At 43.0% G+C, this 27338-nt stretch overlaps 1 protein-coding gene across 1 annotated transcript in view; it reads left to right on the top strand.

The window, feature by feature from the left end:
* Positions 1–27338, top strand: part of NSG2 (neuronal vesicle trafficking associated 2) — a 38876-nt gene that overhangs the window by 7047 nt on the left and 4491 nt on the right. Inside the window, exon 3 of the mRNA XM_075441764.1 lies at positions 7945–8064. Within this exon, the coding sequence (XP_075297879.1) occupies positions 7945–8064 (120 nt within the window). The remainder of the gene's footprint in view (positions 1–7944; positions 8065–27338) is intronic.

Genomic DNA, 27338 nt, shown 5'->3' with positions numbered 1-27338 from the left:
AAAAAAAAACCAGAGCGTTTCTACTGACTGTGCCTTTCTCCATTGGCTATGGATTTGATCCCAGGGCATCTTCTCCTCTCCCCCCCCCCCCCCCCTTCTTTTTGCTGCTTGACATTTCATTCCACATAGTCAGATAGTGACTAGGGTGCCATGGGAGCTACCGCTACATACATCCCAAATGCCAATTTTAGTACTAATCTCTGGGAAGTCTGCCTGCTGAGATGTGTTCATCCTGTAGATTTGGAAGCATAGCTGCCTCTCCTGTGGGATGGGACATAGTCATAATTATTTGGGAGAATTTTCAAAGACCTGATTGTCTAAAAATCTGGAAATCTGCAGCATGGTGATTGCTAGGTAGTCTGAGATTACTGGTCCACCCAGTCCAATGTGTCCTCTTTCTAGCAGTAGCCAAGTGCGAGAGTCGGAAGGAGGTACAGGAGATGCTGCAGTAGGCGTGGAGCTGCTCAAGTCTATGAGTGTTTCATCCTAAACCTGCAAAGAGATTGTTTTAAGCTCTGAAACATGATTTTTCCATCTGTTTTCCTATACTCTTTTACTGCTAAGTATTTTAACTTCAACTACTGTTGGCAATGTGCACATTTCATTTGGTCTTTGAAGCTGGCTCTGTGTGAGGATTAGAGCTTGTAGGTCACTGGAGAATTTTGTGTGCAAGCAGGTGGTGAATTTTAGCTGTCGCTTGGCTTGTAGCACGTAAGCGTAGAAACCAGCTCAGTCACAGCAGATGTAGTGCCAAGACTGAGGGTCACGATTTTGCTGTCATCAGTAGCCTGGACAGCATGCTACAACTGGGACTCAGTCTAAGGTCTTTCTCAGCTATTGATGCTCAGTTGGGTGATGAAGGCGAAGGAAATCACGATGTCTGCTCCAGTGATGGGTTTATATCTTCTGATCTCTCTGTGCGAGGAGCAAAGGCATGACTTTGGAAGCCGAGAGTCTCATTTTCATTTAAAAGTGAGCATGACTAATCCATATGGAAAGTGATGGGTGTGTTACAACCATTTTGTGGGACTACAAAGTCCAGCTTTGAACCTGGAGGAAATCTTTCTCCTTGGTAGGAGAAACACATTTTGTTTATCTCTTCTGTCAATCTGAAAGACGCTTTGGGTGAGAGACTCTTCATTATTAATAATCCTGGGAAGCAGTATTTTAAATTTTTATGGTTTGCACTTTGCAGCACCTGAACCACAATATATTACATGCACTGTGGCAGTGAAGTGGGAATTACAGCAGGGCTGCATGTCCTTTTCCAAATGAATAATTTAAAGTTTTCACAATGCCAGTTATGTTAAATATTATTAGTCATTTCTTCAGGGAAAACCATAGAGCTGAAACGCAAATATAAAGTGGCAATAAATGATGTTACATTTAGCCAGTCTGAGACAAGACTCAATTCATATCAGTTCATTTTCTGAAACACTTACTTCATCCCATTGAGGGAAAATCCTTTTTAAGGTTCTATGCTTAATGTGATATTTTTCGCTTTGTCACATTTCACGTCTACTCTGCTCCTTCCTCCTGAAAGCAAATGCTTTTAATATAGTCCACTTGGTTAGAAGCTTGCTTTCATTTTTCTTTCAGCATCCAAAATCTCTAGATTTCCCAGCACTCTCCTGCTGTTTACTCTCTCAAGGTTGTCGATGATGGATTTCCTGCTGGTGTACACAGACTCTCATCTGTTGTTTCTCACCTCAGCACACCTATAATTTTCCAAAGCATCACTCCAGAGAAGGTGCCTGGTCCTGCATTCATTAAAGCCGAGGAAAGGTTTCCTATTGATTCCAGTGGTGTCACTAGCTTTAAGCCTGGAATAATAAGTGCATTTAGGTTTAGGACTCAATAAATGTTTTAGCAAGCAGCCTCAGTAGAAAAATTTTGCTTGTGTGGAGCAGCATGATAGATACGGCTTGTTGTCCTGTCGTGTTTGGGTTTTCGTAACTTTTACAGGCCGTTCCCTATAGTCTGCTACTGAGCTCTTGCAGAAAAGCTTTTGAGGGATTGGAATGAGGAGCAGAAGATGGAAGAAAGAGGGCAGAAAGTAAAAACCTTTGAAGACATGGAGAGTGTTATTGCATCTGCGAACCTAGGGTGACTGAGGACAGCAATTCTGCAGTGAGCTGCCATTTTCCATGGAGCATCTGACTTATGACCCACTCCAGCCATATCTCTTGCTAGCCCCTAATCCCAAAAATGTTATATTCATGTGGAGAATATGCTGGAGCTACTGTTACCACTCAGTGAATGAAGACCCGAGAAAACTCCGTGCACTGTCAGGAGCAGCGAGCCATGGTCTGTCTTCCTGACTCCAACACCGATTGCTGGTGTGACTCAGCACATTACTAAGCTTCTTTTTTTCTTTCTTTCTTTCTTTTTCCTACTCCCCCATCAGTAATGTGGGGATACTGGGGTCATGCTGGTATGTATGAGCACTTTGAGAGGTCTTGCAGAAGAATGCCACAGGAGCCTGAGCATCAGTACTGTAACTGGCTGTGGGAAGGTGATTGAAGCCAGCCTAAGCTCTGATCTGGCCAAAGCGCTTAAATGCACACTTAACTTTAAATATCTGACTAATCCTGCTGATGGTAATAGGACTACTTGCATACTTAAGTGCTTCACTGAATTGGAAGTTAATGAGCTCAAATGCTAGATAAACTTAGTTTAGGAGGAAGCTGCAAGGACTGGCAGTGTGGATTCCCATAATTAGATGTGTCTTTTTGCTGCTCTGTGGAAGCCCTTTTCTCTTTTCTTGTATTCTTACAATCAGTCTGCAGACTTCAGCTGGGAAGTAACTTTCAAATAACAGTTTTGTTTTTGATGTAAAATGGAGAAAGTCCCAGGATTTATTTGTGTCCCCTTTATTGCATCTGCCACAAACAGCACAGTCTCTGCAGTTTAGAGGTGGAGGGTCTCTGGGAAATGGTGTGAAAACTTTAAGAACAGGTTACAGCAGCAGCATAATTTGCAGGGAGATCCCGTGAGCTAGTATTCTTCTAGACTCCGTCCACAGTACTGGCTTTAAAGAGCTATGGCTAGGCTGGACTGAGCTGGCAGGGAGGCTGCTGTCTGTGGCGGATGGTCACAATGCAAACAGTGAGGCAAGGGCATAAGCTGGTGCTGAATCCGGGTCTAGACAGCGGAACACAAAGGCTGACAAGTGTCCAAAAAATTTCAAAGGGTATTCATCCAGCACTTGCAGAGGTTCAGACAATCCAAAAAGCTGAGGGGACTGTTCCTGCTTTTTAATATTCATTTGCAGGTGTGCAGGTTGCCTCATGAGATTAATAATAATAATTATTATTATTATTATTATTCTCGGCCCCGGTAAGCTCATGGTTAGGGATGCCATCCGAAAACAGCCAGATCCTTCTCCCCGTGAGGACTGTGAGTTCAGACAAGCCTTAGGGAGCGTGCAGGAGGAGGCGAGCACTAAGGAGGCAAGGGCAGAGAATGAGCAGAATGGTAGCGCTGCAGTGGGGGTGGAGAGGGGTTTAGTTGTCTTTTTGGGGGGAGTATTCAAGAGACTGCTTGTCCCTTTAAGCACTGGTTTGCTTGTTTGCATTGATTGTCTGTGCTCATGAGGCCAGAGCACAGCCAAGCAGTGCTGCCAGCTCTGGAAGTTGTCCCCTTACAGCAGTTCATTTCCACCCTAACAGCGTTGCAGAGAAGGGAAAGGGGAGAGGAGCGTTTCCTTCACTTCAGTTTGCTTTGAATTGCAGCCTACACAGGACCCCAATTTTATACTCCCTTTCACTGGTTTCAATCAAGAATACCTCTACTAAAGTCAGCAAAGCTGCAAAACGGACAAGAAGAGGGAATGGGGATCGTTCTGTTTGCTGTGGTTTGCAATAGACGCCAGTAGCTCTCCCAGGAAACCTGTCCTGGCGTGAGATGAATGTACCTTGTTTGCATGGAAACAGTGGGATCCTGAGCTCTGATGGAACTGCTCTGGGGCAGCGGGTGATAAATGAACACTGATCATTGCGCTGACTGTGGAGTCAGTGGGGTATTTATTACTGTACATCCAACAGCAATTTGGTTGTAATTTCTGGAAGACTGTACTGCCAGGGATTTTTTCTCAGTGACAAAATGGAAAGAAAAGGTGAAAAAGGAGTGATGGCAGGGAACAAGGGAAGGCAAATCTTCTTTTCCACCCAACCCAAGTCAGAAGGCTGGAATCACAGAATCACAGAATGTTCGGGGTTGGAAGGGACCTCTGTGGGTCACCCAGTCCAACCCTCCTGCCGAAGCAGGGTCACCTACAGCAGGCTGCACAGGACCTTGTCCAGGTGGGTCTTGAATATCTCCAGAGAAGGAGACTCCACAACCTCCCTGGGCAGCCTGTTCCAGTGCTCTGTCACCCTCAGAGGGAAGAAGTTCTTCCTCGTGTTCAGACGGAACTTCCTCTGCTTCAGTTTGTGCCCATTGTCCCTTGTCCTGTCGCTGGGCACCACTGAAAAGAGTTTGGCCCCATCCTGCTGACACCCACCCTGCAGATATTTATAAACATTTATTAGGTCCCCTCGCAGCCTTCTCTTCTTCAGGCTGAACAAGCCCAGCTCCTTCAGCCTTTCCTCGTAGGAGAACAGAACAACCAACCATAATAGCAAAGACCCTATAATGCTAAAACTTTAGAAAAAAATCTTCATAAGATTAATTATTCCTTTTCTAAATTTGCACTGTAGATAAATACTTTGTGATTTAGGCAAGTTCTTCTGGGTTTTGACCAGCTCTCATTTAAACTTGTTTCAGAGACGCTCAGAACTGACACATGGATGGGAGGCTGTCCCCGTAGCAAATGCTCCGCTAAAAACTCTGTGTGTGTGTGTGTGTGTGTGTATCTGTGTCTTGTCACTGACAGTGCCCACTCCTGTCCCTGGCTGCTGCCAGGGCAGCCCTGGCTGGGGTGGTCTCACTAGCGCAGGAGGTCGAGGAGTGTGATGAACACAACTCAATTTCTGGAAGCTTTCGCGTGGGCATCCTGATGGCAGCTTGGTGGATGCAGAGGGGGTGAACGTTGCTGCAGGCGTGGGATCTGTGCTCAGGCTTATTTGTTTAGACTGTAGGCGACTGAAGAAGAGGTAGCTCGTTTCTTCTAAATGCGCACCCTGTGCTCTCAGCAAAATTGCATTTTTATCGTTACTGCCACAATATTGAATGCTACCCCCACACTACAGGTTTTCAGTTTTCTGTTTGTCCTTTGTCATTTTATTTCTGTGCTCTCCTTTAAAGATGAGACCTTACTGACTGCCCTGTCTTTCTTCTGCTGAGTAATTCCACCAGGTGTCTGACAAAGATACTTCTGGAGAGCAGATATTTAGCTTAGCAATGCCAAAAGGTATTTAGCAAAGGTACTTCTTAGCTCCTTTACTAAAGCTTTTTGATACCTCTGCAAAATTTCTCTGCACAGCACTGACCAGCAGGATGACTATGGCTCTGCGTGCGCACACGGTTCACTGCGGGCACAGTCAGCAAATTGGGCTTCAGGTAGCTTCCAATCTGCCTGGGGACTGAGCTTACTTATTTATTCTTAGATGTGATAGACATTGCTACTGGACTTGAATCTAATGCCGTATGAAGGGCTGTGTGGGTTCATTTTCAATCTCATACTGTGTCCCTGTAGACAGCATAATTCAAGCTTTCCTGCTTTATAGAATATTGGTTGAATATAATAACAGTTAAAAAATACCTACAGGAAAACTGGTGTTAATGAGAAAGAGTGGAAGAAAGTTAAATTATATCTACAATAAAGTAAGGCTTTTAAATTTTTTTTTTCTTATATTCTGGCTTCATGGTCCTTCATTAAGACCTAACGTTAGAGTTTGTGGAAAAGCCCTCATGTATATTTAAAAATTTTGACTGCAGCTCAGATTTAACTGAAGCAGAAAGCATGAATTTGGGAGACCTGGATACTGTGACTCGTAGGTTTGAAAACAGAATGAGTGCAATTTCTGAACACTGGTTGGCAGGTGTTGATGGCTGACATTCTGTAATGTACTGAACTAGGTTTACAAAAGGCCAGCAAGGAGACTGGAAGGCTAGGGGCCAGCTGCATGGAATCCTGAGTGTGCTTGCCTCCTTTTGAGGGAGAAAATGAGCTTGTTGCTTGGTCATAACGCAGAGCTAACCCGGGCCAGTTTGTCTTGGCTGGAGAGGGAGCTGTGCGTTATTTGGTCCACAGTCTGCTGGGCTGCATTTCAGAGCACAGTGGGGTTTGACTCAATGGCAAGTTCAGAGCAGGGTTAGGCTTCATCCCAAACCCGCTGAATCAAGCTTGTCCCCGTGTGCCATTTCCCATCATCTTTGTTGTGTCGTCAGAAATCCTGAGTTCCAAAATGCTAATGTAAATGTGTTTGGGTGGCTTTTTGTCCCCTCTTCTTGCCGAGTCTTAATGTTGCAAATGCTACTGTAATAAATGTTATTGAGAGGGATTCACTGAAGGATGTAAATATTCATCAGTTTTTAATGATTTGTATTTGAATCCAGAAAATTGGCTTATGACTCCACGCTGATTTTCTCTCACTCTGATTTCACATGGCGTTAAGTGCAGGAGGATTAAATACCTGGGGTTTTCTCTGATCCGAACCAGACTTTGCTATCTTCATTTGGAAATAAGTTCTTCATTAGCTGGTACCTCAACCTTGTGCATCGCCTGATTTTTTCAATCCTTCGTGAATTTTTGTTCCTAACAAAGAGCTTCAGGATCACTCTTGTCACTCTCATGTGAACCAGTCACCACTCCTGGAGTATTTAATTTTCACCTTGGCAAGGCTGTCGGCTGCGTAGTCATGCGATTCAGAATGGGAGGCCAAAAAGTGGAAGTGTTGGCCCTGAGATTGAGAGCTTCGATGTTCTTCCTATCCTTTTGTGTTTAAACTATCCAAACCTTGCAAAGCACACCAAACCATTGTATGCTTTATGGACCGGGTCCCTGAGTTGGGAATCCTGTGCAGAAGCGCAGTGGGAGTGTGCGCTGGCAGCCACAGTCCCCTCTCCAGGGATGAGCTCCGGCTCTTGACCAGTGCCGAAGACAGGGCCATGTTGTCTTCTCTTGCGTTTTTGAGCTGTAGCAAGATGGTGTGGCTGTGGTGGCATGCTCTCACGATGCTGTTTAGCTGCATAGGCTCATGGATGGGTAGTCTCAAGATTCTCGTGTATGATGGGATGGATACACTCCACTGAAGGGCTGTTAGTTTCACGGTGCAGCTCCGATGGTCGTCCCCTCTGGGAGCAGTTGGCATTAGGTGTAACCTTTTCTGTGTTTGCAGTGGGTGCATTTTGCCCAAAATATTTACGATCATTGTAGATTACAAATAAATTTGATGTAGATTGACAATGCAATTTTGGTAATTTGACTGTACCCTTTTAAAAGCCACTTATGGCTTCTCCATTGCCGTAAGACACCTCATTTTTATAAGATTAGTATGACCTGGATTAGTCAGCAAATGACACTGAGGACTTCTGGCGAAAACCCAAGGTGATAGTATGAGATTAATATTGATAACCCGGAGCCTGAATAAATGAGACACCAAATGGCCTAAATTTAAATTGGCTTCAGTGGAACTTGTTAGGATGGGACGTTTGATAAATGAGGCTCTTCTTTAGGATGGGCTGTTATTCTGCGTGTTCTGCCTGTTGAATATGACATAAAAATTATATGCCTCTTCCTAAACAAAAGCGGGTGTCGAACATTTTGCTGTCAGCTATTTTAAGACTCCGTGTGATAAGCTCACTGTCCTAGGTCTGCGTATGTGCCTGACTGTTTATCCACCTCTCATAGTTCCTGAGGGTATGAAGAGTTTGTGTTAATTTATTGTTCGAAGATACTTGTGTAGGTCTAGGGAATGTTTATTTTTTTTAATAGAAAAGCTTAGATAACAAAAAATATATGCTGTGTGCAGAAACCTTAAAATTGTTGTTATTTTCCAGGTAATTGTGAAAACAAGAACAGAATATCAGCCTGACCAGAAGAACAAAGGAAAACTCAGAGTGCCCAAAATTGCTGAATTCACAGTCAGTTTCACTGATGGTGTAACAGAAAGACTAAAGGTAAGAAATGGTTATTCTGCTGCCTTCTGATGTAAATGCCATTCATTTTAAAATAACTGAATCAAAGTGAAGGTAAAGACATAACAATTTTAACACTCCACTCAGCGTTAGGGTCAAAGAGAGGTTTATCTGCATGAATATGAAAGCTTTTTTTTAGGTCAGGCATGAAAATGCCTTCATAACTAGATCTAAAGTAGGAAATGTTTTCCTTTTTCCAGGAAAAGTTCTAAAAATATTTTCCAGCCCAAGTAAAACAAGTTCAAATCTTTTTTATTCTCAAACATTTGTGTTTAAAAAGAATAAAAAAATCAGTGAAGATTGTTTGAACCAGTTTGTTTTGCCTTTTAAAAATTCTTTTATCTTGTAGTCAAACAACCCTTTTCATATTTATAATATTTTATTATTATATAATTATATTATTATAGATTAAAAGCCGTTTCAACATGGATTAAAAAAAGAGATATGAGACACATATCCAAGCATATCCTGTCCTTTAAGCAGTTTTGGTTCACAGGAATTGGAATTTTCTGACAAAAAATGTTCCTTTGAGGTATTTTCAACAGGCTGTACTCAAACATGGAAAGAACCTAATGAATTATTGAGTGCCCTCAGTTCCTGTTGACTGCAGCATATCAGAATGGCTCAGTTCCTCCTAAAATTAGACTCCAAGCATGTAGTTGCTAGTATTTTCTCCCTTTTCATTGAGAAGATACAGTGCTTTTCCTAAACCGCAGAGCACAGGAGTGAGAACAATCTGAGATCTCATTTCACATTTCCAAACTCAGAGGAAATATCAATTTGAGTAGAAAACACAGAGGCTAGGCGGTGCCCAGCTGTAGTCGTGCTCCTTGAAAAGCTAGGATTGGGCTTATAAATTTTTGTGAAAGGGTATCATCCTCGACAATTAACAGGTATTGACTCAAGGAACTGAATTGTCTTTCATTTGGCCCAGTTGTTCTTAGTTTTGCAAGAAATAAGAAATTTCATTATAATTGTTTTCTTAGTAATTTAGAAGAAAGCAATCACTTTTAAAATTGCAGTGTGATCCAGGAAAGATTGTTCCCATTCATCCTTGGTAAACTTCAAGATAAGGCTTGTTCAACTTACTGAAAGGAGAAATGTTTAGCTGCTCTCTTCTGAAGCACTGTAGAATGCCACTGTTTCTGTTTTTTCCAGAAATTCACTAACATAGATTTCACAAGGACAATTCTGTTGCTTTCATCCAGGATATTTAAAGCCATCATTTATGCTTAAGAGGTCTGTGAAGAAGTGTTTACAGCTTCTTGGGGTTTTTTCAGTGGACATCACATGTTTTGATCTAAACTATTTGCTGGGGGCTTACATTCTGTTGGTTTTGACAAGTTCTTCACAGATCTTATTGAGTGTGTAGTACCTACTTACCACCTCTCTGCTGGTACCACTAGTAAAGTAAACAGCAAATGAGCCACAGTTAAATCCCCAGTCTTGGAAACTGCAGCAGACTTTTTCCAGTGTGAGCAACGTACAAATTGGAACCAGAGACAACGTGCCTGAGAAACAACAGTAAATGTAGAGTCTCCTGGAAGTGTAGTGTTGGCTTGTGACCCGCAATAAATGGCATTATTGTTTATATTGTAAGAAACGGTGCTTCACTGGGTATTTAAAACTTAATCCTGCAGCCCTGAACACTGTTAAGGTCAGTGTAAAATGAAGTTTTAATCCCATCGAAAGATCTGGCTCTGTTATTTAAAAAAGCAGTCAAGAACTTCTCATCCTTCCACACTGTGCATGCGGTAGGCCCGTAAGTCAGAGATATAGCTCATCCACTGCTATGGATAAATCTCCTTTCATCTACTCCTTCTACAGAGTATCTTATTTTTCCCATTCTTCAAACCCTCAACTTACTGTTGCGTTCCAACCTCTCCTTTTGTTGTATTTTTTCCTCTCCCCTCCCAGTTTTCGGTGCAGTTCTCCCATTGCTCTCACCTGTGCGTGCACAAAGACCGCACAGCAGCAGGCGCGGGGCAGCCGGGAGCTCGGCTGCGGGCGCAGCACTGGTGGGGGTTTGAGCTGCTTTCCCCTTCGCTGCGCGGTGGGGATGGCTGTGGGAGCTCTGCCTCTTCCCATGCAGCCTGGCAGCGGGACAGTTTCATTTTTAAGCTATTTCCTTTCCCTAAAGTCCATAGGATTTCCATTCTCTGCTCTTCAGTGTCAACTTATTAATCACTCAGCCTCTCTTCTAATACTGGATAAGACTATAAGCCTCTCCCTGCCTGATTTTCATAAGGATTCCATGTATTGTATTAAGTTTGTAGTAGTATTTCCTGACAAAAATGTGCTGAGATAATGGGTAATATTTCATTATCTTTTGTACTTTTTTTTTTTTATTGCACCACATTTTTATACCAGTGCATATTTTTAGTGAAGTTATTAAAAATACTGCCCTCTGGTTATAAGCAGGCCTATTATCTGGTACAGAGGAAATAATTTTCCATTTGTTTTTTGTAAGAGGAAGTCATAGTAAATACTTAACTTTTATTATCTGAGTTTGCCTACACTATTAAAAGCTTAAAAAAAGATAATATAAATGAGATCATCATATTTTCTTTTGCTGGCTGGTTGCTCTGTATAGCCTTCCTGTATGTGGTGCCTTGGAAATATCATCCACATCTTCTTGCTGACACACTGATTAAAATCAAAGTATTCATCTATGCTTGAGCCGGGCTGTTGGTAGCTATACACTGGCAGAAGAAAGTAAATCATCCCATTGATTTCTGCAAGTGAAATGATGGAGGGAAAGGCAAAAAGTCCATGCAAGTCTAGGTGGTCCATTGGTTTAGTGCACTCCAAATATGTGAGATCTGTATGGGAGATGCATGCACAACTAGTATGATTCCACAGCAGTGCTTGAATACAAGGGTTTTTATAGGGAGCAGTTTTGCTACTATTGCTCAACTAATCTGTGTATGAGGAGCAACATATCTCAGTATGTGGTACCTGTATGCTGGGGAAAGCGACAGGACAGTAAGAGGGTGCAAAGAAATAGCCAGGAGGTCCTTTCCTGTTTGCTATTGCACTACTGTGGCATCCTGGAGAATACAAAGTGAGATGTCTTGTATTTTATTTTTCAGCAAAAGAGTGGAATTATCGTCAATTCAAACAGAAATAATGGCAAAGTGAATCTCTGTCATTACTAAGTATTTGTGGAAGAATGCTGCTGGGACTCCATGTTTATGACTGTGCTCCCCACCCACTAATGAGCTCTCTGAAGGGGTTTTTAACATGCCTGTTTCAATCAATGACGTGCTTTTCTTTCCTCTGCTTCTGGTCCCTTGGTATGGGAATGTTCTCAGGGAAGAAGGAAACTCTTTCCAAGTTCTTGTGTTTTTTTTCTGAGTCATGTAGCTGCATTATACAGAAGAGCAGGATCTCTGGGGGAGATTTTGGGACCATATGAACATGACAGTCAAATCCACGGATGCCCTTTATTCTGCCTTTGGGGTATCTTTTATTGAAGAGGCTAATGAATTATTAGACAACTTTCTTGCATGAGCAAGCCAAAGCCACAATCTAAGCTTATGCATGCATATTTTTCATCCGTCCAGAACAGCACAGATCTGAGCTCTTAAATTATCGTAAAGATGAGACCGTCCCTAGGCAACGGTTCTTATTTGACACTATCTCTTCCAGGAATTTTAGATAGCTTCTGCAACTTGTCACATCTCCTAATAGATGAGATTATGATTCTCTGTAGCTCAGCACACAGTGTCCTGGAAGTTTGACCAATTAGGCTTATTCTTCAGCTGGATGAGTCACCCCATACATTCATACGTTCATACACACAGCAGATGTTTAAATAGTTGTGTGTAGATGGGTTACAACAAAATGATGTTAAAATAGTGTTATGGTTGAGCCATCCATACACAAAAGAAATTTCTTTTGTTGTTTTACTCCTCCACAGAAAAGCAATGACAACTTTTTTTTTCTAAGCTGACTGGCAGTGAATTTAGACCTTGCCTCCTCCAGACTGTTTATGCCTTTTGAGTGTGTCCCTCTAGGAAGTTTTGGAACTGCAAAGTTCTTATTTTGCAGTAACGATGTATATCGAGGTTTCTCAGTCTGGAGGGGAACAGTGTCTGGTGTCTGCCTTCCATTTTGTGTGGTCTGAAGGTAGTGCATGTTACCATGCTTTGCCATCCAGTTACGTCACTGAGGTGCATTAGAAAAGGTCTGCAAATGTAATGACTCTATCATACAATCATGTTCCTTTGTGGGGCAACAGATCTCACCCTTTGCATTTGAGGTGGGTGCTGCTGCTTTTTGCCAGTGATATCCTACATTACAGCTTTTAAGAACAATCTGTCATATGCAAGTATCTTCATTCTTGTGAGTTTCTGCCCTTATTTCTTTCTGTCAATACTGAAATGAGATCAAATGCTCTTTTGCTTTTCAAGCAGATTATCCATTGAATGAAGAATCTTGTTACATCTGGAGGACACATTGTCCAGTGACTCCTTTTGTCTTTCAACCAGTCCAGGTAACACAGACATTTATAAGGTGAAGAATGGGTTTCTACCCACTTTCTTGACTGTCACAAGCTGGAGCTTGTGTTCAAGACATCAGCACCCTGCTTAAGAAGAAGCAAGCTGGAGAATAGTTGTTGATGGATTTTGTGCTTGATCCAGTCAGACCCAATGAGTGTAGGTAGACCTGTGCTAGCCCTGAGTGTGCCCAGATTTTTCTATCTCTGAAGAGCACCGGAAAAGGTACTGGAGTGGCCTTTCAGCGTAGGCTTATGACATAGAGCATTGGGTTGAAACATGTAACTGCCTGTCAGTCACTGGTTTTGTGCAAATTCCTCTATTTATTACACAAGTAAGTTTACGCACAACCAGTTTGACCTCTGTTATCACTCAGTGCTGTAGAGCTATTCATTGCTGCCTTTTCAGGGAGACAATGGTTTAATGGCTGTTAGCTGGGTGATAGCTACCTACCACAGTTTTCTGACTTCTCAAGTCTTCCACAGTTCTTTCCTTTTCATGGATCATTTTCTTAAGAAAGCTGAAGTTACCGGTCTTTCAGAGTTACTATAATTAAACTATCTACTTGTCATTAACTGACCAAGTTGGGAGTGGGTGTATGTGGGAGAAAATGAGATATTTAAGATGTTTTCTTGTGAGCAATTTATCTACCTGGAAAAATAATCTGCAAGTATTGATCATTACTTCACTGATGAAGACTGGGAACTTCACTCTTTTTGCTACAAGTTGGTTAGATCTGTTTTCAGAGTTACTGGCTGTGTAATCTGTTCCTGTTGAGTATGCAATGACAATATATTTCTTACCATTAGCTCAACCCTCTCATCCCTCCACCCTGAAACGGCTCTGATACATGTAGATCCAATATCCAGTGGATGTAACTATTCACCATGGTTTTCATCAGGTTCTTAAAATATAGTGGAACCCATTCAAAGGTTTCTGTTATTAAAATGCTCATACTGAAACAATTATTCTCCTCTGACCTAATGTGAAGGACTTAGAACAAAATCGGTTTGTCTCCAGCCACACCCGACAAAACAGGCATTGATGCAATAATTGTTCATTATCAAAAACAAGCCAGTATCTGAAATGCTTGGCTCTTAATTAAGAAAGACTTTTCTGGGCCAGGGCCAGAGCTTGTTTTCCTGCTGGTAACAGCTTTGCTGAAATGGACGATGCTTCCCCTGCTTGCACCACTAGAATCTGACCCATCAAGTACCCAGAGTATTCAGCTAGGCCTTGTGGTGGAAGGATCCTTGTGTCACAGGCACTGCAATTCAGAGGAAAGGAAAGTCCCAGGCTTGTATGCTTGTGGAGGAAGGTGGGGAGCCCGTCCTGATCACTTTATTTCTGTGGGTAAGAGCCACTGAGATGTGAGCGCAAGGTGTCTTGCACAATGTGGTGCAGAGAATCGCTGTGTGGCCTCTGGATTGTCAAATGACTGCACCATAAGCATAGCTTTGAGAAACACCTCATTTCCCTGAATGCGTTGGTTTATCTACCTGCCGCTCTGCCCTTGTTTCTAAAGGGTATGTCACCATTGCAGCTGTTTGGCTGGCAACTCTCCCTTGATCTGCTGCACACACACCCAGCCCCAAACGTGGCATTCCTCTCTTTCTGCTCCCCCCACTCCCCCTTCCCAAACTCCCCTTCTCTGCCACGGTTCCTGCAAACTTCTCCATAGGATGTTCTGTTTTCACCTGTAGGCTGTTGCTTTATGCTCATAGTTCTTCCTCTAACCTGCAAAGGAATCAATCCCTGAAAAATAGCACGGGGCTTTTCATTCTGCCTGTTCAATACCTAAATAAATTTCAAGGTTCCTTTAATTGTTAAGGTACCACAGGGCAGGAGTAACTCATGGAGAAAGGACTCCTCTGAGTGCGAGCAGGACAATTTTCCTTACTGCTTTTTAATGCGAACAATAACAATGTTACCATGGTGACTGCCACATCACATCAGTTATCTGGAAGATGCAGAGTGGCTGCTGAAAGATCCCATTACACTGACTAATGTGAGTGGTGCTCGAGGGAGGGAACACGTTCTAATACACAGAGATTTTTCTCACTTTGTTGATAATTGCTAATGTGTCTGAGGTTGTTTCCAGGCTGCACAGCACTCAGATGAGCTGTGTGATCCAGGAGAACAAGGGACAAAACAGAGGAAAATCAGAAAGGTGGCAGGCACAGGGGAGCAGTGGCAGTAGCATTTAGACATCTTGCACTGGCACCAGCATCGGGGATGGTATGGTGGTTACCTGTGGAGCCTTGCATTCGAAGAGGGGCTTGGAGAGGTGTCGGTGTGAAAGGGTTGATTTCAGTCTCCAGGGACTTATTTGGAGGTTTATCACTTCCTTTGGGAATTCTCAACTATCATCAGGCAATCTCATTTCCCAGTGGGCTGAGGTGCGGTGGGTATGTTCTTCTTGCAGGGTGTCAGGCAGCTCTCACTACACCTGAAGTCTCCTCCAGACAGTGATGGAGTGACTTATCTCTGGAACCCAGGCTTTGCCTTGTCTTTGGAGGCTGAATATTTTCCACTGCGATGCAGAGGGTCACAGTTTCTCCTTTCTCAAAAATCCGCTGCCCAACCCTGCCTGGCCTTGCGTCTACTTACGTCTGACGCAAACTAACAACTGCATGGATTCAGACTCTTGCTTATGGTGTGTATGAAAGAAAGTGAGAAATGTTGCTCATCATCTTTCTGCCTGAGCTCAGAAATAATTCTTCTCTTCCTCTGGCTGTAATGGGAAAAGAAGAGGATAGGTCATATCTGTCCTAGCTGGTCTCACAGCTTGCACAGAGGTAGATTGATGGAGCCTTTTGTGATCATCAGTGACAATTCGGAGCTGTGAGGATGAACCGAACGTGGATTTGTGGCTCAGCTGCCAGAAAACAGATATTTCTGATCACATCCCCAGGTATGGTACTATAAACCCTGCAAGGTTTCCCATTGTTTGGGTAAAAGTCTGCATTTTTTGTAAGAGTTCCCAGCTAAATACCTGACTTTCTGGTACAGAGTAGATCCCAAAAAGGTAAGCCAGGCAGACTGTCCATGGCTAAAACACAAACAAGAGAAGTATATTTTGATTTAACTAGAATGCTCTATATGACTGGCTCAGGGACCCCCTAGCAAAGCAAAGAAAACAAAAAAAAGACATGGCTTTTGTATGAAATGGATCATTCCTTAAAGTGTATTCTTATTTTGTATTAGGATGCACATACTCTTTTGCAAAGTCAGAAGATCACCTCAAATACATTTTCTTTTTGCCATCTGTGAGCACTGACAGACTAGTCAGCTGAAGAGATTTGTTCAGGGTTATTTTTTTCCTTTAATTGATTTTTGGAGAGAAGAAAATTAATTGCTATGCAGAGCATGTCTAAAAATGGAAGTCACAAAGAATATTCACATGACTAAGGGTTTGTGGGGTAGACCTGCTGAATCTAAATTCTCCAAACCATGATATATTGGAGGAAGAAAGGAGATGCAGAGCAGAAACCTCGACTGACCCTTTGCTTTGGAACAAAATGCTTGAAAAATATTTTCATCAGCGACTGCATGGAGATACCCGTTCCGCTAACTACAAAATGTAATCGCAGTTTCCATGTAGTCTGAATGATTTCTTACACTGCATCTTTCTCTTCAACAACACAGTGACCTGTGTCGTTCTGGTACCTCTGCCACCCCATGGTAAACCCTATTTGTTGGGTAATTTTCTTGTCAGCATTTGAGGTGGAATGGAATATGCTTAACGCTAGTTTGGCTAATGTAGCAAGAGGGACCAAATGGGATGGAGGAGGAAAGAGTTTTCAGCTGACTGAAGCCAAGGCAAAGTTCATTAACTGTGATGAAGTGCATTTTGAGTCTTGTAGCCAAACCACAGAATGCTAAAAAAAAAAATCAGGGAAGTGAAACGCTTCACTCATACATTTTTTTTTTTCCATGGAATGTTTCATTCTCTCTATTTATAAAGCAGCACAGGCTGCTGATTGAATGTTAAACAGACCTGAGCTCCCTCTTGCTAGTACTGGCAGGTGTATTAAGCCTGTTGGGTCAGATCCACAGCTAATGGAACTGGCCTCACGCCTTAGAAGTCATCATAATCATCTAGATTATTCATTTTTGTTGTTTGTTTTTAAAAGAGTGGCTTTTATAAGTCACTTGCAGCAATAAAGCTTCACATTTCTAATTTAAAATAGAAAGACTTTTAATTCTTAAATTACCCAGGGGACACTTTGCTCGCCAAGTCCTCGCTTTGTCCTTGTATGAAGCACCTACATAACAAGTTAAGAGAAGTGAGTGTACTGGACCATGAATGCTACCGTATTATTGGCTTTATTTCCTGACCCATGATGGTAGACATAGATGCTGAAATATGTGTGAATATGTTGACCTTCCTGAAGGAATGAACTTCTAATTGATTTTTTTTCTTAACCACAAGAATGCACTGAACAAAAGTGTTTTAATTTGTGCAAGGTTGACCTTCAACTTCATTTTATCTAAGAAGTCTGTGGGACTGGGGAGTGGTAGGGGAAAGTTATCTTGTGCCCTGGCATATAAAGAGCTTAAATTATTCTGAGGATTTTTAAATCCAGTCTTCTGTTGTTGATGGCTGATGAAGAAAATGGTAGTGTCACATGTAAAATCAAAATACAAGAAAGTGATGGGAGAGGCAAATACACAAGAAAACATGCCTGGAGGAATACCATTTTGTGCCTTAGCCCAGTACGTTGATACTCAGGTCTGAATAGTTTGCTTTGAAATTCACCCTCCCTGTGGTAATTTCATAAAGCAAACAGACCTCAGCTCTCCCCTAGAATCAGTCTGATCCTTGGCTGTGGGATGGTGTTGGTGCTTGGGTGTTTTGCACACACGGGCCCAGAAAAAGCCAAGCCTTTGGGGACTGAGATGCTTGCAGCTTTGGGTGGATCTTGCTGGAGTGTTTGTGAGTGCCAGTGGGGAGCGAGCTGGGCCTGAGCATGTGTCAGGTGTTGAAGAAAGGCAGCAGCAGAGCAAAGAACTCGACCTGCATTTCCCAAGTCTGTTGCTGTGTGCTGATCCCTGGACCTGTTCTTATTCAGGGCCTCTAATGCTTTCCCTGCCCCAAACCCGATGTGAGGGAAGTGGGGACAGGGGATGATTTGACATGTAGGAGACTCTTCAGAGGTTGACTCGTGGCAGGCAAAGGGTAGGCAAGGAGACATTTTATTGATGACTTGGTTTATCTTGTATTCCTTTTAATGCATTTAAAAAGGGCCCTTGATGAGCTGAGGCATCCGTTGTCATGTCCCACGTGAAGTGACCGGGAGGAACTGTCACAGTCAAGGCTTTGCACAATGCAGTGGGAAACTGCAGCGTGTCACTAATGAAGAGGTAGCTGTGGAGATGATGTATCTGTCTGCTGCAGCCTGATTAATTGAAAAAACATCTCGAATTAGTGATCTAGAAGGAAGCCTCTTCCAGCATTGCTCAGCTCATGAAATGGTGTGTTGGGTGTTATTAGGACCATGGGTTTGGGAAGAAAAGCACCTTTATAAGAAGTGTTCCTGAATCAGCCCACTTGTTTCGTTTAGGGGTTTTGCTTCTTTTCTTTTGAAGGTAGCCGACTCACAGAAATAAGGAGGGAAGGCTTATGACAGTTGAAAAAGGAAGAAAATATTCATGTAGGAGAAGGGGGAAAAGACCTTTAAACATCTGTATGGTTTGCCAAAAAGGCCATGTATTTATTTGGTGATCCTGGAAGCAATATTATAGCATCTCAATATATTTTTTTTTTATGGCATTAAATGGCAGAAAAGAAAAAGCAAACCAAAAAAAGCTTTTTATTTACCTAAGTGGAAATTCACTAATATTTAATGGTGGAAGCATCTTTATTGAAAATGGCGTTTTAGAACTTCCATAAGGAATGGGGGCTTGGAAACCAAGCCGTGAACTTTCCATTCAAGGGGTTTGACTTGGCACAGAAAGATGTGATGCAGACCGCAGCTGGCACCAGACACAGTTAAAAAGATCTGAGGCTATTAGTCCCTAAACAGCCACTAGAAATTATATTACATGATGGAGACTGGCTAATATAATTGAGCCAGCTAGTTATTGTGTGCATAATTTAATTATTTGACAAATTGCTTAGAAACATGGTGTTCTTGTTCCACACTTGTGCTGCACTCACAGTATTAAAAGGTGCAGAGCAGAGGACTTGCTGGTGGGTGAGTAGTCATCTCAGAAGACAGGCACTTCTCTTTTTATTTAAATTTAAGATCTGCAAACCTGGAGAGGTTCACTCGTGTAGGCATGGTGGGGTGGTGTATGCAGAGATGGGTAGAGCCAACAGGGACATGGCTGGGATAGCAAATTGGCTCAGAGACAGCTAGTGCTGTTTCAGGTGGATACCTTTGAGGTTTTAGGGTAGTTGGAGAAATGGCTCTTTCTTTTCTTTGTCTCTGTTCTGCGAGTCTTTTGGACTTTGATTGCTGAGCTGTGTGGGCTGAAAGGAACCCAGGAAATAGTGGAGCAAATGTGAGATGTTTTTGGACCACAAGATGATACCATCCTCATGGATGGTGTTCAGTGTTCCTAGGAGAATTGGGACCCAGTTGGTTTATGGTTATGGATTCTAAGATAAAGGACAAAAAAAACCCCAAACCTTGAGCTTTATGTAAGAAGCCATGCATTACTAAGGAGTATTTTCCTATAGCTCTGAAGATTTAGGTACATAGCTAAGGACATTTCCCTCTTACAAATGAGACGGATACATTCAACCCCTTAACCAAACTAGTGGTAATTTGGTACAGGCTCCAAAGGATGTAAAGGCCTAAGCTGTAAATGGGCCAACAACTCCTCTAGTTTCAACCTGTTCTATGAAAACCCACAGAGGAGCAGAGTGACACTGTAAGCATCGATGTGTATGAGATTGGAACACTGATCATGCGATTAACACATGAATAGAGGGTGGCTTTTCCAAGGCTCATTTATCAAGGAATAAAGTTGTGGGTACAAGGAGTCTCATGCATACCTTTCCCATCACATGCAGTTTGGCTACAAGTGAACCACTTTACTCCATAAATATGACAGCCAAGTGAGCATTCTCTGAGCTCTCGTGGCTAAGCAGCCTGACTGCATGACGGTGGTCTCTTGAGCTGACACCTCTCAAGATTGCTCCTCGAGGCAGAGAGACCTTTTACCAATGGCAGATCGTTGGTAAGCTACCAATATCACGCATAACGTTGTAGTATGGTAACTTTGACTTGTGTCTCCGTAATTTTGATTTTCTCTTCGTAACTTTGGTTTGTGCCTTGGTGCCTTTGAATCATTGTTCAAATTATTGTGCTGTACAGTAATAGAGTGAACCTTGCCATCGAACTTTGTTAAGTCGCACTTTTACAACATCATGTTAAAACCACTTTTGCTAATACCTTTGATGGTGATTCTTTAAGAGATCTAAATCACCTATTCATGACAACAAAGCATCTCCTAAGAGATAGTATCCTAAGAGTAGCATCCTAAGAGATGCTACTTAAGAGTCTGGAAACCATCTGGAATAAAGCTGTGCTACAATAATAAAGGACAAATCCTGTATCCTCTTGAACAGTACCAAGCAAATACAAATACCCAGTTGTGTCACTTTTTCCAGTTAGCCTTCCAAAATTTTGGAGGCGAAGCTGTTGCCATAAAATCAGCAAAACCAGCAACTTATTACAAAAAGATTGTTAAAAATCAGGAGTGAAATGCCATTTTCGAATAAAATGCAGCCTAATCAGTTTCAACTGCAGAGCAGATCGGGCTATGTAACAGGGTGCTGGGCATCACACTGTACCGTTTCTCAGACTGAGTCTGAGCAGGGCGGCAGCTCTTCCTGCAGTGTTCCAGAGTCCTTATCCCCTTGGTGGATCCATCTGAGTGACCTGTCAGCCTGTGACTCCCTCTCTGCCTACACGCCTGGGTTTTCTTACATTATCAACCCGGATTCGAATGATGGGGTGGTTCACACTTGGATTTCATCCTGGCATACAGGTAGGAGGCATCCAGGATAGACAGCTGGATCTGGGCGCTGGGAAGTGCTTCTGAGTCTTTCACTTTAGCTATAGCTTTCATGGTGAGATCTAGTGTTGTCAGTCTTGTATCTAATTATCAGCTGGAAGAAGTTATGGGATGAAGGGGAAAAAAAATTACCCTCCTGAATTTTTCACGGTCAAGCTGAAATCCTTATAATGAGATCATGAGTGTGTGAACATATACAGAGATGCCTTTACAGCTGAAACCTTTCTACTGAGCAGCAGGACCTCTGGGACTGGCCCTGTGGCAAATGGATTGATGATTTTGTGATATTTTATTTTCTCGCATAGAAGTTGACTAGGTTGTCAATGGATTGATAGGTTTCCAGGTGTAATGGCATTGCCATTATCTACAGAAAGACCCTTGTTGCGTATCCAAGCATAGGTCTTATGCCCTTGTGTGAAAATAACAATTTCTGCCAATTTTGTTTATAACAATTTTTGCCTCATTCAGTGTCTTTCTTCTTCTACAAAAAAATGTTAAAACCAAGAGAGTTTATTCAATGGAATTGTCTGTTAAAGGTCGTAAGATTTCCCACTACCTAGCAACATTGAAGGTATCTTGGAAAACCAGACATGGTGACAGCGGTGACATCGTTTGCTGACAAACTTGAATGTGAAGAGGGTGAGACTGCAGGAACGGACAGAGGCATCTGGCTTCTGAGGTCCCTTATTCCCGTTACACCTGCTAAGACTACGAAAACTGTGCAGAATTTTGTAGGGATTTTTCCATGGTAAATGATCTTTACCTGAGAATTAAACTGATCTCCTTCACAGCAACACTCAACTCTACACTCTGAGAGCATTAACTCTTCTCTGGGTGCTGCTTGTCTGGCTGTTCTTTTCTATAGACAGCAATGCTTTTCCTGGTTGTGGCACCTTCTTGGCTGTGCTCCTATTTTGAGCATATATAAGCATATATATTGTGTGCTCTGAGCAGTGGGAAAGGTGTCCAGAATCAAACATTTATTTGCCAGGTTCAGAAAAAAAATCATGCTTGGTATATAAGAAGTGCCACCCACGATGATGACAATCCCTGCTTGCTAGCCTCTCACAAGGGTTGCATGAGCAGAGAAGAGATATTCTGCACTGTTTTCTTCAGGCAGATTGATAGAGATCACATCAGCTGTTTTCATCCTGAGAATTACTCCACTTACGGGGAAAGTGGAGTGTGATTTCAAATGCCTGGGCACCTGGGGCTTGTGCTTCATCCACAAACAGCAGGCAGTTCTTGCCAAGTTCCTCCAAAGCTGGACGGAATGCAGCTATTTTCCCCCCAGTGAAAGGGCAGCACGATGATTTTCCAAGTGAATTTTAGACAGCAGAAGATAAGGCTGCTGCTTGAGTATGAGCAGTGATAGGTTTGAGCTGGTTTGAGTGGAGCACAAGGATTGCAGAGCTGTACCAGACTAGCTGACCATCTCATTTGGAAACCCATTTTAGAGGCAGATGTGTCAGAGCAATGTGTGAATACCCGAAGTGGATGATGTCTTACCCGTCTGTAGACATCTGAGCCTAAAAACTGTGCCTACTGATTTTAGTGTCCTGTAGCATATTAAAGGAGATTTAGACACCTGACTGCCTTTGTGGATCTGGGTGTGAATGGCTGGTTCGTGCCGTCAGTTCAGTGGGGGAAGAGGGGACTGTGCCTTTTGACTTAAGCCCTACTTCGAGCCATGTGGAGGTTCTCCATATGAATGTCTAATCTTTTTGGAGTCTTAGTGAGCTCCTTCTGCCAACCATGGTGTACAGAGTAAATTTGTTAGATTAATTGTGATTAATTTCATAGACTAATTGTGGTTTAGGTTAGAAAAAACAACCCTTCTTCAAAAGGTGTTGCTTTGCAGTTAGTTTTGTAGGATGTCTTCTGTATTTCACTGTGAGGTGGCTTGCATTTGAATGCCCATGTTATTTTCTCTCCCTATCCAATTTTTTTAATACCATTTTTTATGCTGAGTCCTCGCAGTGTGTGCCACCATCAGCAGAGCCTGTGAACAAAACATAAAGGTAGAATGACAAGCCCAGTCACCAGGGCCATGATTATAAGTTATGTTCCTCCAGCTGCTAGCGCAAGTAATATGTGGCTTGAGTGGGAACAAAACCACACCCCCCACAACTCACCAGTACAGGTTGGATGCTGAATACTAATAGCGAGCCGTCTGCATCCAGTCCCCACTGGGAAAAAAAAATATTTGTCAACTCAGTTCAAACAGTGCATAAATTTGAGGGAACTGCCATCTGCTGACGGACCCTTCCCCCACATGCGCTGCCTGAAAATCCTTCCTTATGAATATCTGCTCTGCGCAGTAGCATTCCCATCAACCTCCGTTCAGAATCCACCTTTCTCCACCTCCTTTTTTCCCCCAGGTATTTCCAGAGAGTTCAGGTTTCCCAGAACTCTAAGGCACCGAAATGCCTCTCTGGTTTATGTGCAGTACCAGCCCAGCGCTGGTGTGAAGCTACCTCCAGGCTCTGTAGCTCAGCAGGTTTTCAGTATTGCTGTCAAAGCTACTCAGGCTCGATTTTTGGAGGGACCAGCAGCTCCTTGCTGGTGTGGACTTCCATGGAGTGTGAAGGGTGCACCCCCTCTCTGAAAACTAAGGGAACAAGCTCAAAAATTTTTGCCAAGGAAAACAATAAGGAGTAAAAATGTAGAAACCTTGCAATGGAAAAGGCTATTAAAAGAATGCCCTGCTGTTTGGATGTGGCATTGTTCTCTGGTTTGCTTTTCAATAAGGCTTTTCATTGTAGCTAGAGAGGGAAAAAGGGAATATTTGATGAAAAGAAAAATCGTGGGCAGCTCTTGAAATCAAAGAGAGTAGGAAGGGTGGTTCAATGGACACCATGAAATCCAGGTTAACTGGAACACCATTGCAATTAGATATGATCTCACTGGAACAAAACCTAGTGGCAACTGATGTCCTGTTGCTTGATGAGGCTGTATCTTTTTTTTTATCTGTGCTGTTGTGAAAATGCAACATGTACTAAATCTGTGGGAAAGGTGGGGAGGAACCAAGCCAAGTGCACTGGTGTTGGTGGGAGGTTGACATCATCTTTCACGGATGTTAAGGGCCTCTTTCCATGTTTTGTGGAGGATGGGGAGTTTTTTGGTGTGGTAATGATGTTCTCTCTTCTCCATTCCAGCAGACACTCCCCTCTTAAGGGAACCTTTGGGAACCATATAAGAGTTTGGGGAAGAGGTGGGCGAATCCCCCCTGCTTTTACCCACTCGAGCAGTCACACATGACAGATTCATGCCTGCAGCACTTCTAGTTTTTATCTGCTCACTAAATTTTATTTCCCCTCTGTGAGTGTTTATATTGCTTAGAGACTGCCAAGGTTCATGTTAATCATAAAAAAAAGTGGAGGTTTATTAGGTATTGCAGCTCTGTGATTCTTTGGTGTTTGAATGTTAATGAAGCTCTGTATGCCCTGAAATAGCTAAAGAGGTGGATCCTACCTCTGGCATGGCAAAGGGGTGGGGGGGGGTGGGATGGTGGATTTTTTTTTCCCTTCCCTCTGGGTTTTAACATCTTACCTGACATTTCATCCCAGAGCAATTTTACACTATGTATCATCATGTGTAATACTGTGTCACGCTGTAATTTTGCAAGTGCATGAAACGGCAGGAGAGAGGTGAGAATGGGCTCAATTACACCCTGGAGGGAGGGTGGAGCTGAGCGGAGGGACCTGCTCCTGGGAGCTAATGAATTGGATGTCTGCACTTTGCTGGAGCAGAGTGACAGAGCAGAGGGGAATTTATTATTTTTAGGGGCTCAGTGGGCAGACAAGAGGAAAGGAACCAGTCAAATCACATTACTAATGGTCATTTCCATAGGCTGTGCACGTATGTGGGATTTAACAAAACAAGGGACACTCATTCTCGCTCCAGACAACTTGGTGCTTTCTGTTTCTGAAGGCTGAAGGAAGAACTTCGCCATTTTAACTGGCTCGGAGTGAGGAGCCTTCAAAGCAGCTTTGATGGCAACTCTTGGGGACCGCAGGCACAGAGTCATTCTGGGTGAGGGACACATCCCACTGCTCAGGGGTGTTTCCCTTTCACAGCCTCTTCTCTGGGTGTAGTCAGCCCTGAGGGATCCCTCTGGGGTGGAGGAAACAGGGATGCAGAGGGGCAGAAAGGAAGTAGGTAGACATTCGGGCAGGAGGAATCATGTGTGCAGGGCGTGTGCGTCCTGCTGGTGTGAAGCTCTTGCTAGCCTTGATGATGAAGGTTGTATTTGCTAACGAAAGCTAGAGGCTGAGCAGCTTCTTATTGTTCAGGAACGAGAGGTGCTTTCTCACTGAGTTACGCTTTATGCATTCCCAGGTGGTGTTTGGTGTAATTTCATTGCCCTTTGTGTCTTCCTTTGCCCTGAGCACAAGTTTGTTCCTTTAGATTAACCTAAGCAAGATTTCTTTTTTCACTGTACGTTATATTTATGACAGAGCAACCAAGCTGGAGAGCCGAGCATTTCTTATTTTCTGAATTTCTAGCCAGGGCTGCTCTCTAAGAACTGGCTTTAGTAGAGTAAGATGTACATCTTGCTTTAGTGTTTTCAAAGTAACCTCAAAGGGGACTTGTGTCTTTGTCGCCTTTGCACTACTGTGTAAATTGTTATCAAAGGAAGTACCAGGCCTAATATGTTCCTCTTTTAAATGGAGAACAGTTGATGGACATTTATTCTCCAGTGGGAAATGCTCTTCCACATTGGTCTGCCAGAGCTGGGTTGTGATGGGTGTTGTTGGAGAGGGTTTTCTTCCAGGTCTCCTACTAGAAAAAGTAAAGTGTTAGTGTAATTAATCCACAAAGTCTCTCCTTTTGGCTATACTTTTTCAAAGTGACATTTGAACAGTTTTTTTAGGTGTGATAGGACTTCTCTTCGGGGCACAAATCATGGCAAATTTCATTTCCATCTCGCTTAAGTCCAAATAAGACTTATTATTCTTCAACACTATGAAAAGGGATGTGGCTTCACCAGGTTGGGAACCCATGGGCTGCCGTAAAGCTGATCTGAAATATTTCCATTCAAACTTGTGGGCAAGTGTGCTGTGATGGAGAGGAGGTGGAGCCCGTATTTTCTTGGTCAGATTAGTGCAATTCATACATCTGCACTCCTTTTCTACCAGCTACCTTTTCAGCACACCAGAAGTCTTACACATGTTCGCTGATGAGGTCCCATAGTAAGTGCTTCTCCCTCTGCAGCTGCCTTTTGCTTAATTGACCCATTTTGCAGCAGATTAGGCCCCAAGGAGGAGGTTAATATGAGCAGTTACTCTAAAAGGCAGGTCGGGGCCTCAGTGAACTGATCATCACTGGAGAAGCCTGTTAGCCCCAATTTTCGTACCTTTTTATACTTTATTCTAAAATATTCTGACTTAACAATGAACTTATGAATCTCTGCTGCTAGTTATAGTTATACTCTCCACACCTCTCTCTTTCCTGAGTTTTGAGCTGGATGTGTTGCATGAGATTTAACACCATACATGCAGATTTATGTTCACTCTTGCTTTTTGTCTCAAAACAGCCACCAAAATTCTATATCTGGATCTTCCAGCATTGCAGGTGGCATTGCCAGGGCTGCTTTAGTTTCTCTGAGTAATAGTCCTAATGTGCTGTGTGAGATGTAGGGATACATCTCACCAGGCAGTGTATCTTTCTGCAGGATTGAGGAGGATGAGAAGTCTTTTCTGCGCTGCAAGCAATTACAGTGGCCCCTTTGAGTCTGCAGGGATTGCATATCATACAGGTTCTCAGAATTACAGCTGCTGCGATGACTGGAGGAGAGAATTAGAACAAAATTCAGTGTGAACCTATATTAAGCAGTTAGTATCTCTTTATTGATACAATATTACTAATCGTACAGTGATGAATTACCAGGCGTGGCTAGCTTGCTCTTTATTAGCTGCTGTTCCTGACAAGTCTGTCCACTGTACTGTAGGAATTACCTCTGTATTTCCCCACTTTCTACCACTCCCAGTCTCCTATACATTAGGTAAGGAACAACTTCTGCCTGTACCTACTCTTCAATTTCTTTGAACACCCATTCAAGAAAATAAAGAGGTTTGTGAGCTAGATAACTGTAACAAAAAAAGGGTGGATGAACCCTGAAGGACTAGACAGAGATGAAAAAATTGTGTTTTTCCCTTGCTGGGGCAGTAAATGACAATGATTACCTTCAGTACAGGTAGGTGCAGCCCTGGTATTGGGGCAGGAGCAGGTCTGGGAGGATGAGCACATGCATGGTATGGTGGCAGCATGCCTGCAGGCAAACAGTCGCTGCCACGTCCTGCCACTGCGGTTCTCTCAGTGGATGGGTTTTGATGTGACCAGGGAGAATGTGCAGCCCTGGTCTCAGCTTCTGGTGCCGTGATGGGAAAGTGGGATCCTGAAGCAAACAGATTGAGGTTGTGGGTAGGAAAAAGCCTCGTTGATCACTGTCCCTCCTGTAAAGCCATGCCTGACCTCAAACTTTTGCCGTAGGAGCTTCCTCAACGTGAGCTCTTGTGTAGGCTCACCAAGCACAAAAACACTGCAGCCCCAGGGTTTATGATATTTTTTCATGACAATCCGGATCAGTGCGAGACAGCAGTCTCGACAGGATGGGTTGCTGTAATTTAGGCAGTAGAAGTCCACAGCCTTTTATGCTGCATTAGTTGAATTACCAGCTGGGACCAAGGAAGCTTTGGGGAAGGAGAGAACGAGAGTCCA

The sequence above is a fragment of the Opisthocomus hoazin genome, chromosome 22 (assembly GCF_030867145.1).
Source record: "Opisthocomus hoazin isolate bOpiHoa1 chromosome 22, bOpiHoa1.hap1, whole genome shotgun sequence".
Classification (NCBI taxonomy): domain Eukaryota; kingdom Metazoa; phylum Chordata; class Aves; order Opisthocomiformes; family Opisthocomidae; genus Opisthocomus; species Opisthocomus hoazin.
Note: the sequence above shows the minus strand (reverse complement) of the source record. Positions and strands in the feature narration are given on the sequence as shown.